Genomic DNA, 11817 nt, shown 5'->3' on the forward strand with positions numbered 1-11817 from the left:
ACACACACACACACACACACACACACACACACACACACACACCTGAAATTAGGAGCATAGTACCAGTACTTATTAAACTTAAAAAAAAATGTTCTAGGAGATTTGAAATCATTCTTATGTAAATTCATGGTAAGTATATATGTTACTCTGAGTCTACCCAAATTAGTATACCCAGCACTAAACTAAGAAAATAGAAAGTATTATGGGATAAAACTGGTAATGCTATGCAAATAAAATAATTCCTTTATAAATAATAATAAATGGTCACTCCACACCACAGTAACTTCGGATGATTAGTGAATAAATACTTACTCTGAAAAGGATTACTGACTGGCAGTGTGTTGCTGGTCTATGTCAAGCTTATTCCTCACCCTGACAGTAATATTAACCACAATCCATTCAGTTACTTCAGTTTATCATTTTCTGACTAATGTTAAAAAACAATGTCATTGAAGGCTGCTTAAATAAAGTGTAAGGTTAACCTCTGTTAGAGTCATTTAGAAACTTCTGCTGGAAGGTAACTTCTAGTAGAAAACCCTATCTGCAATACAGATTGCTAATATTTAATGAATCAATTTTTCAAAAGTCACACAAAAAAGATTGCTTTCATGATTTAAAAACAAAACTTCAGCAAATCCTCTAAATAACACATCTCCTCCTCCTCCTCCCCTTTCCCTCTCTGCATATATATATTCACACTTTGCTAAACTGAATTTTAAATTCTGGGCAACGAGTTACATAGCCACATTTTAAACTAAATAAATCACAGTGAGCAAGCAATAATTTAACGTTTAAAAAGGTCAGTGTACCCATGAAAACTTTTCTTCAGCATTATATAAATACTATATAATATAATAAATATATTATATAGTTTGCTATATAGGACTCCCAAAGTAAGTAACTTGTTAAAGGCCTCTTACTAATAAATGGAGGCAGGCTGACACAAGTCTATTTAAATCTTTAACTTCCTACTCTGGTCCTCTAATTTTATCTTTCCAGGGTATTTTCCCATATCATTCTGATGTTCCTTTTGGAACATATCTGCATGTACATTTTGCTTGCTATAGCATTATTTTTTTGTTTTCTATTAATGAAATAGTTTTATTGCTGTAAGGGAATTTATTCTTGTTTTGTTTTTAAGGCTTCTTCTGTTCCCTAAATTGCCTGTTTTTCTTCTGGTTATTGTATTTTTCTCTTTGTTTTAGTCTTGGTCGTCTTTCACATCAGAGACTGTCCTTCCATTTACCGACACTTGGTTGTACCTTCATTTTTAGAAGTGACGCATGAAAGAGCTCAGTGAGTTACATGCAGCATCAGTAGCATTTGAACAGGCGGACTTCAGTGAAGGGAAATCAAGTGAACTCACACCGGATCCCGAAAGGTTAGTAATTTTTAGACGCTTCCTCTGGAGCCAGTCAATATGCCCGAAGAGTAATACAACCTTCTGTCTTACCGGGTGGGGCTGGTAGGGGCCTCCCTGCCAGAGTTCTGATAGCACAGACAGCAGGGAGGTCTGGGGCCTTCACCATGCAGTACTGAAAGCTTTTAGCTAATCCTCCTGTTTTCCATTCCTTACCTTCGACCCTCCCTTTGCTGTTCTTGGTGTTCTCACATCAGAAACTGGCACAATTTTTCCAAAAACTAAACCTCTTGTCTTTTGCCCAGCAAAAGGGAGGAACAGTTGGATTTTTGAAAGAAGTGGATATACATACAAGTATTAAGTCTAAAATATTCTCTCTAAAATATTCTTTCTGGTTTTACCTAAAATCCACCAGTTCACTGACGGAGACAGATCTGGAATCAAATCCTAGCCTTAACACTTAGAAATGTGTGACCTTGGAGAGTTCCTTCACCTTACCACAGCTTAGTTTTCTTATCCATAAAATAAAGATAATAACACATTCCTTACACTGCTATTGAGGGAATGAAAGGAGACAGCACATGCAAGACGCCTGTTACAGCGGAAGGCACCCACTAGAGCTTCTCTCACAGCCTACAAATAAACTCTCAACTACCTCAATGTCATTCTTCTGCATATTAGGCTGTAAATTCCCCAAGACCAGGAATGCAATTTATACCCAAATCCCTAAAATCAATACGGATATAACAGCATCCATATTTGATGCTGAGATTAAAATATTTTTAATATATTTTGTCAGCTAATAAAAATATCCAAATGTGGGGTTACTTTTAATTTCTTTTTGTGCATTTATATTTTACTTAAACACTATAAGACCCATTATTTTCCGCTGTCATATCATAGGGTTTTTTTTTAAGTCTGAATTCCTTTGACTAAAGCCCCATAAATAGAAAAACAAAGTGAAAGTTATAACACCTATCATTTTAAACAATATTGCCCTTCCCACCAAAAAAAGAGTGTTCTTTTCCCTCTCTGACATCTAGATAGTATATTGATTCCCGGTATATCTGTTACAGAACAGACCAAAAGGACTGGCATTCGTCAGAAACAGCACTTAAAACTTAAAGAGATAAAGAAGTGTTGTCTGATCAACAACAGTTAAATGTCGGTAGTCAGTTCCAGGTCAGGATGCATGCTGTATATTAAAAGTGTGTGTTAGGGAGAAATATCTTACAAATAAAAATACATAGCCAAACAGTAGGAGATAAATGAGAGACCAAGAGACAAAATCATCTACTTTGTCTTCAAACAAAGAGAGCGAGCGAGAGAAAACACAAAACACAAAGGACAAACAACCGCAACTCATCAGCCAGGGAATAAATTCAGAAGAGCTTTGTCACTCAGCTCTTTTTAGTTATCTGAGAACTTACTCATTAGAAACACATCCAGATGAGGGCAATGGAAGCTGCTAGTTTAACAGTGTGAATGGTACAGCATCGGAACATGGGTTTTAAAAAAGAAGAAACTATGGTTTATTGGGGCCTGGACCAAAATTTAAAATTCAGTTTGAAGATCTGAGGATAGTGAACTTTGCTCAGATGCCTACCCTGCAAGGCAGGAGGAATTGGGGGAGAGAGGGGGTTCCAGGGCAACTTTGCTACCCCCAGCATTTAGTCTTCTTGTTTCTGCACTGTGAATCAAAATAGCGCTTGTGCTCTACAGCTGAAAAGTTGGTTTTTCTTTTCCCGCTACCTCGAATTCTCTCTTTCAGCATTTTCCTTCATTTTAAGAATGTGAACGCTCGTTATTAAAATATGAACTACTTGCTGACACTTTGGCCATTCCTGGTTCCCACCCCAGCCACCCCCCCCCAATTTTTAGTTTATTATTTAGTAGGATAATACTACCTGATTTTATTATTTCAAATCTCCAGAAACTGAGACTCTTGGCCAACAATATTAATCAATAAAGAATCAATAAGTGGGGTGGGAAAAAATGAATACTCGAGTAGCAACCTCCAGAACTCTCTGGTTTTAACCAAACATCCAGGTTTTTCATAAAACAGGCTTAGTCAAAAAAGTTTGGCGCATAACCTGGGATAAACACACCAAGAGTAGGCAATTTAGCAAAGCTTTCCTTTTTCAGACAATAGAATACTGGTTGTATTTTACCATGTATTTCAGTATGAGAGGTGAAAGGCAACTTAATAACTTGGAAACAGATTCAGCAATTGATGCCCAAAGTAGAAGAGACAGCATACACATTGCAGGGTTCTCAAACTTTCTGGGCCAAAACTCATAGCAAGAAATGCCACTTGAAATCATAACGCACATGTACACACACACACACACACACACAAACACACACACACACACACACACACACACATACCTTAGGCTGAAGATTCACACTGGAAACAGACTGATATTTTCTTTTTTTATGTGATACTCTGCTAGTCTAACCATTTTTTAAAATGCTAGCTGTCAACTACACTGGCTTGGTGTTTAAATTCTGGTTCTAATCACTAGCTGTGTAATTGTGTCCAACTTGTGTAACCTCATGGTACCTCAGTTTCTGCCTCTGTAAGACAATAATAATGTTAGCTATCGCAAAAGGTCTTTGTGAGGATTACAAGTTAACACATGTAATACACGCATACTGAGATCAGAGCCTGACATATAGTAGGTCATCAGTAAATATTAGTTAACAATAAGAAGCTGGAATGCTGGGCCAGCCAAGTGGTGCTATGGTTAAGAACTGACTTGGGACGCCAGAGGGCCCCGGTTCGGATCCCACATATGAGGGCCAGTAACACTGCCCTCTACAGCTAAGATGCTGAACAACAGCTCAACCTGGAGCTGGGCTGCCGTGAGTCGCCAGCGATGGCGTAGGCTGCAGTCCCTGTGGCAGTGGGTTGCCATGGGCTACCGTGTGTAGCCAGCAGCCAGCGTGAGCGGCCAGCAGCCGCAGTGAGCGGCTGTCCAGAAGCCGGCAACTGATCTGCCTCGCCCGGGGAAGAGCACAATGATGGTGCCAACTTGGGCCAGTGAAGCAACGTCCTCCACAACTAGATTGAAGAACAAAAAGACAGCAATTTGTCTGTTCCCCTTCCCCCAATTCCCCAGCACTGTTCCTATCCCCCCAAATCCCCAATAAAAATCTTTAAAAAAAACCAAAAAACTGGAATGCTACTACCTTCTGAAATCCATAGCCAATTTTTCATTTCAACTGCATTTCAATCTAAGAACATACTTGTTTCTTTAAAATATGTATCCAGATTGTAGTACATATACTATATATATATTCAATATATCAAAATAACTATGCTGATCAATTAGAAAAGAGATCATTGCGTCAGATTATCTTGGTTTTTCCTCTCTTAGAAAACTGGTTTACACAATCAATCTCCCCACTAAGGAAAATAAATAAATAAATCAGAGAAGTAAAAAATTTCTTCCTAACCTACAAAGCACTGAAACATTCAGCCATCATAATTTGTTTTTATGGTATGACATTTTGTAATGATAGTCCTGCCCTAATTATAATTTCTTATAAAGAAAGGTCAAAAAGAAAATGTTGAGTCTTATTTCTTTCAAGAACATTGTCAAAATATGAAAATCAATGTGTATTTATAAAATATGGATTGATGTCACTCCCAAGTCTATGCATGGTTAGCTGTCTCATCAGTCAGAATTTTAGACTAGTGATGAAACAACGGAGAAAGTGGAGGGGAAAAAATCAACTTCAAAATTGATCCCAACTTTTTTTCTGCCAAAAGAATAATTTAAACTATTATGTTAGTATAAAAAATACTTAATTTTCATCAGGTTTTCAGAATAAAATAGATTTGATTTCCTAAAAGATTGACAATACTAATTTGTAATTCTTATAAAAATTGTACACGAAATAAAATTTTATAACTTAGAGACATTTTTTACATCATTCTATTCAGAGTTTTTCTTTTCTCAAAGAAGGATCAGAAAAATATAGAAGGGTCCTGATCACATTAATTCAGCTGCAGAAAGAAAATTCCCTGTGCAACAAGGAAGAGATTACCAAATAAAATTGTAGCTTTGTATCAAAGCTACTAATACCCCCTCTGAAAACCAGCTTTGGGGAAATTAAAGGGACATGAATATGCATAAATAATGTAATACATTTTAAAGCTAGTCAGGCTATGTCATCTATTTAAGAATGGGGATAAGGTCTATGTTTTAAATTAAGCTTTGCATACAATGTTTTCTTCCATTTGACGAGTTTATTTAAACAAATAATAATATTTGCTAAATCTATTCTATGGGACAAACTTTCTTATAATTCAAGTATAATGATTACTCATGCAGATACAGCTTATTTCACGTATGAGATGCAGTCCTGAAAATATGTGTAGAAACAGGTTTTTGAAAATTGAATCACAGTGTAAACATTATGCAGACTTTAATACCAACAGGAATCAGATACTTTTATATGGTAAACAATTAGCACTATTTTATGTGTGCAAAGTCCAATTTTCAAATATGCTTGATTATTTCACTAAAAATAATGTAGTTAATTCCAAACTCACTTATTTCCATCAACATTTAATGAAAATAATTAGTACTAGTAGATTTTCATTTTTGTGAACTTGAATGACTTTTGTAGCATTTGAGCTACTGCTGCTTTATAAGAAAGGAGATATTAGCTAAAAGCTTCGTGGTTGAGCGTTAGAGCTCCCCGCTTCGTCCTGGCCTTGCTAATTACACTACTGTTCACTATGCAAGTGTGTGCCTTTCAGCTGTTAACAGCACTCTATAAATAAACCTTCCTCAGCCAAAAGTACAAGTCTTTCACAATATAAAAATGGATACAATTAAAGGCACTAAATCACAAAAATGATATTTTTATGGCTTTGTACGGTGGATATGAACATATATGGATACAGATTAATATTAACTCGTTTTGGTTTTGAAGCCAGGCTCTCCCCCTTTTTTCTTTTAACCTAACCAAAAAAAAAAAAAAACTACTATTGGTCATCTAGTTGGGCAAAAAAAAAGAGCCTTGTTTATCATGTATAGAAGATAAGTTATAAAGGCATAAGTGAAAACAGTATTTTACCCACCCAACAGAAGTATTTGGCAAATTCCTTACAAACATCTGTAACAAACAAATAAATTCAATTTTAATAAAGGATTGTTTAGCTGGCAAATAATCTATAACAGCATTTTGCTAGTATTATTTCTATGAAGTCTCATAAAGAAAACATCATATAAACTACATTAAAAAGTGGTTTTGGAGGCTTTCTTCTGGTCAGGTGAGATATTTAGTGGCATAGAGAACAAAGACGAGGGTCAGAGGATGGAGGCAGTTGGCAAGGAACAGTGTTGTGAGGAGGTAACAGGCTTCAGGGAGCTTTCGCTCAGAGACGATGATGGCAGAAGACAGAAATACAGCCTCAGCAGAAATATCCAAATAGCCTCCCACTTATCACCATTAGTAACTGTTCCATCAAGACAGAAACATGTACGCTGTCCACAATGCATCTTACTACCCACTGCATCTTGAAGAGTCTACAAAAAGAATCCTCTAAAGCACAAAAAAGTCTTAATAAACTATGTGCTTACATAGAAGTCCAAACTGAAGGACTCGGTTAAGGAGGGGAAAAAAAAAAGGCAGTTCTTCTAGAACTCTAGAAGATTTATTCAAATCTAATTTATTTTGTGAAGCAAATTTTACATTTTAACAAATTAATGAAAAATGAGACTTTTTTTTATTTTTATATATCTAAAATTCAAATAATGGAGAGAGTAGAATATAATAGCCTGAGAATTAAATAGTTCTCCATTTTGTTATTGACCTATTGCATGGCTCACTACACAAGTCAAACTAATATCGTCCCTATTTATTAGACCAGAGAATTCTAGAGATTCCAGTGAAATATTGCAGTGTCTTAGAACTAATGTACCTAAATTTATCTAAGGATTTCCTTAAAAAAAAAACACAACAAAACAAAAAACAAACATTTATCCGTTTATTATTTCTCACAGTCACCTGGGAAATCCTACCAACCTGCATTCACCTAATAGATGAAGGGAGATGTCTCGTTACAGAATGATTCCCAATAATAAATGAAATAGAAGTGACAATTTAAATACTATCACTTTGCAATCCTTATCAAACTAATCTAGGCATTCAATATCTGTGTCTGCTAACATCACAAAAGAAAATAAGGTACATACTACATGCCCTTGACAGAAGAACATAAAAATTTCCTACAAAGCCCAAAATATCTAATCTGAATTCTATCAACCCTTGGAACCAACTACCAACTTATAAGAAATACAGATGACAAAGGAACCTGTTAGACTATACACAGGGATGTAATAAGCAAACTCCATACAATACGCTTCTTCAATTAATCAGACAGAAAAAAGATGGAAGAGAAACCTACAGAATAAAGCCTTAAGAGGTATATCAACTGATTCTAATATGTGGTCCTTAGTTGCATCCTGACTAGAATAAACAAATTAAAAAGAATTTTGAAAGTTGTAATTTAATTGAAAATGCAATACCTACTGAGTATTTGATATTTAAAAAATTATTAAGAAATTATTTTAATATTTGAGGCTTGCTAATGGTATTATAGTTATGCTTTAAAAAGAGACCTTATTTCATAGAAGCATATATTGAAATATTTATGAATATAATGATATGATATCTAGGATCTGCTTAAAAGTTATATGGGAAGGTGGAAAGAAAATGAGAGCAAAGATAAAAAACGAGTGACCATGAGCTGATAATTGTTGAAGCAGGGTGATTGGTAGATGGGAATTTATTATGCTATTTTGTCTACTTTTGTGTATACTTGAAATTCTCAATAATAAAGAGCTAAAAAGAAAAAAAGACATATAACTTCATTGTATATCACAAAATGATGATTCAGGATATCCTCTTTATTGATAATCCAGGACAGAAAAGGAAATTTCTTGAAGAAGGCCTGAAGACATGGGAAAATACTTACAGAAAGTGAAAAAAAAATGGTGTGTGTCTGTGTGTGTCTGTGTGTGTGCACGCGCACGCACACACACATATATAAAATGTAATTATTCCTTATTGATATGTGAAAAATTAAGTGATTTTTGTTTTCTTATTTACATATTTTACACTTAAAACTCTAATACAGTTAATCTTAATATTTTATAACTTGGGGAAAATGTAAGATACACTTTATTATTCAATTCATTTAACACTTATGCATGGCAGGTCCTGTGCTAGGCATGGAAGCAAGCGTGAACAAGAACTCTATCCTATGGAGCTTAGTGGGGGGACAAGAAGAATCAAACAAGTAGGTAGCAGCCGACGTAAAATGCACGATATTTCAGGTGCTCTGAAAGACACAGACAGCAAATAGCAGGGAAGGGAGGGAGTCAGTAATGGTCTCTGAAGAGGTGACCTAAAAGCAAAGAGAGTCGGACACTCACAAAGCAGGGAGACAAACATTAACGGCAGAGAAAGCAAAGCTGTGAATTGGGAAAGATTTATTCTCCATTCAGTAATAAGCCAAGAAAACTTTAAGCACTGATTTATATGATTCAAAATTAGATTTTGAAAGGATCCGCTTTGTTGTAGTGAGCAATGGATGAAATAAGGGCAAGAGGTAGCAGGGAGGTCAGTTAGGGGGCCTGGAGTAGGGTAACTGGTCCTTTCATAAGAGTAGTGCTGAGAGGTTTCCGTGTCTGCTTTGTATGTTTTATCAAATACTAACACCCTCAGAAGAAGTTGGTATTTGAGGATAACGCCTTCTTAAATGTTTACCGGAAAAAATATATAACAACATTTTTAATCACCATCAAATTTTCATGCACATTACATTTTTCAATTTTCAACTTAATAAAACTGAAAATTCATTTAAAAGATAAATATATTAAAGTTACAATTATATTTAAAAGACTTGTAAAAACAAATGTGAAAATTAAAAATAATCAAGTATATTTTTTAATGCAAGACAATTATATTTCAGGTGAGAAGTTACCTTGGATAAATCTCTGAAGTTACTTGGCAAGGTAAGGTCCAATTCTTCGGATTCATAATTAGTGATGACCCACGGAAACACTGGATACTGATTTAAGTCATTGTACGTCCGTCCTGGGAGAGGAAAAAAGTCATTTAATCTAGAATAATGAAATGGTAAGCAGGTTCAGAAGTGTAGTTTTTACTAAAAATGCAACTGACAGTTTTTTGAGTGCCAGACAGTGCTCTCAGTGGTATCCCTATATTATTTCACTTAATCCTCATAGTAACCCTATGAAATTCGTTATCATCCCCATGTTACAGATGAAAAAACTGAGGCACAAAAGGTTTGGAAACTTTTCCAAAATGCTGTAGCTTGTGATGGTTGAACCATATTCAAATCCAGATACTCTGGCCCCCAAGTTTATGCTCTCATAAAGTACATTTGACTATTTTTATTACTTGAAAGCCTATACCAAATAAAACCTTCTTTATTAAGACTTTAAAAAACAATTTGCAATTTTCATAGAGCTCTTCAAAACCGGATTCCTTTCCCTGCCATTAGTTAACCAACCAACCAACCAAACAACCAAGTTTAAGAGATTTAACCCCGGTGGGCATGCATTAGTCATCGTAAAAGGAGGGAGTTGCACTGAATTACTCTGAAATTTCTGTGACAGCTTTCAAATTCTATGATCCTCTGAATATCATGCACAGCATCATCAATGTTGCTTCCCCCCACTCCTAAATGCTGCCACACACTTTTCTACACTGCTTCTTAAGTAATGACATCCAGTGACACAGTTAGCTGGTTGTCAAATGGCTTGGACCTTGTAAATTCTTGTTATTTAATATTATCTTTTAATTCCCATTGTCATGTCTCTAATGCACGCTTTCACTTTTTACATATAATTGTTTCCTAACTTTGCTCTCTGCCAAGTCTCTCTCCACTCCAATTTATTCCTCACTCTACCTCCAAGATAGTTCTACAATAATATCACTCATTTGTTCAAAAACTTTCAAAAGTTTCCCAATGAATTGACTGTTAACTCCTCAAATTGACAGAAAATCTTCCATATTTACACACAGCCTTTCCAGTTTTCTTTCTCATTATATCTTTATGATATACACTTTGTGCACACACACACACACACACACACACGTGTACACACACGCGCGCGCACACACACACAGGTGCACACATGTATGCATATATACAATAGTCTCCCCATGTATCCATGGTTTTGCTTTCTACAGTTTGTTACTCTCACTCAACTGCAGTCCGAAAACATTAAATGGAAAATTCTAGAAACACACAATATTCATTCAGTTGGTGGGAATAAGGAAAATAGCAGGAAAGATTTCATGCTTGTGCAAGGATGGATATTACACTAATACCTTGATAAGGTAATTCGTGTAGCAGTAATAAGCTATTTATACTGGCATTCAAAATTAATCTAATCATATCACAGCAGTTGACTGTTTAAAATGAGTCAACATGTGAGCTTAGATTACCTGCTATTGTGTTGAGAAACATCAAGTATTCAAAATTTGAAATCTCTCTATGTTGCCATCGCTGGGTCATATTAGAAGCTTTAAAAAGTTGACGGGGACTAGCTAATGATATACGCCTGCAAAAAAAAAAAAAAAGAAGAAAGAAGTTGATGTAGAATCAATTTAAATGTAAGATTAATTATATCACAATAATACATCATGAGTATCTTAGCTTATTCAAAATGATACCTGTATATTCTGAAGTTATATTAATGTTATACTAATGAATACTAGAGATGCTTCAATCTACAATTAACAGTTAAAAAAATGAATTGGACTAGCTGCAGGTGTATTGTACATGTTCTATTAATTAAGGTAAGCAGTCATTACAATGCCGTTATAATATCTAGGTGTCATAAGGTTGATTGAGAATAGTGTGATTAATAATTCACTGCTTTACTGATATAAAAGGAATTATAGTAACTGAGAAATACATATAAAACTGTATTCACATCTTTATCAATTTTAATAGTCATCACTTAAACACATTTGTACATCATATTTTTAACTATTATGGTTGCATACGCTTTGAAATATGGGAAAGAGGACTGTAAACTCTTTAGTTGTCTATTCAGGGGGTAGGTTAAAGGTAAGAGGCACTATTATTTTTTTATACAGCTCAATGGAAGACCAATTCCTATGTGTTTTCTTAATGCAAGGTAAATAACAAAGGATACGACTGAACAGTTGTAAGTAGCAGTGGGAAGCAGGCAGCAGGATCAATTATTACATTCAGGGCCTAGAAGCTCAGATAATGATGCTCTCCAGTTCTTCCTACCACTAAGAACAAGGTAGCTATTTTTTTTTTTTTTAGATTTTTATTGGGGAATTGGGGGGATGGGAATAGTGCTGGGGAATTGGGGGAAGGGGAACAGACAAGTTGTTGTCCTTTTGTTCTTCAGTCTAGTTGTGGAGGA

The 11817-nt window shown here is 35.2% G+C and overlaps 1 protein-coding gene across 1 annotated transcript in view; it reads right to left on the reverse strand.

The window, feature by feature from the left end:
• Nucleotides 1-11817, reverse strand: part of LRBA (LPS responsive beige-like anchor protein) — a 610319-nt gene that overhangs the window by 157051 nt on the left and 441451 nt on the right. The window contains exons 43-44 of the mRNA XM_019641170.1: nucleotides 10862-10977; nucleotides 9369-9481 (exon numbers count right to left, since the gene is read on the reverse strand). Coding sequence (XP_019496715.1) covers nucleotides 9369-9481; nucleotides 10862-10977 — 229 coding nt within the window. The remainder of the gene's footprint in view (nucleotides 1-9368; nucleotides 9482-10861; nucleotides 10978-11817) is intronic.

This window comes from Hipposideros armiger, unplaced genomic scaffold (assembly GCF_001890085.2).
Source record: "Hipposideros armiger isolate ML-2016 unplaced genomic scaffold, ASM189008v1 scaffold_58, whole genome shotgun sequence".
Taxonomy (NCBI): Eukaryota; Metazoa; Chordata; class Mammalia; order Chiroptera; family Hipposideridae; genus Hipposideros; species Hipposideros armiger.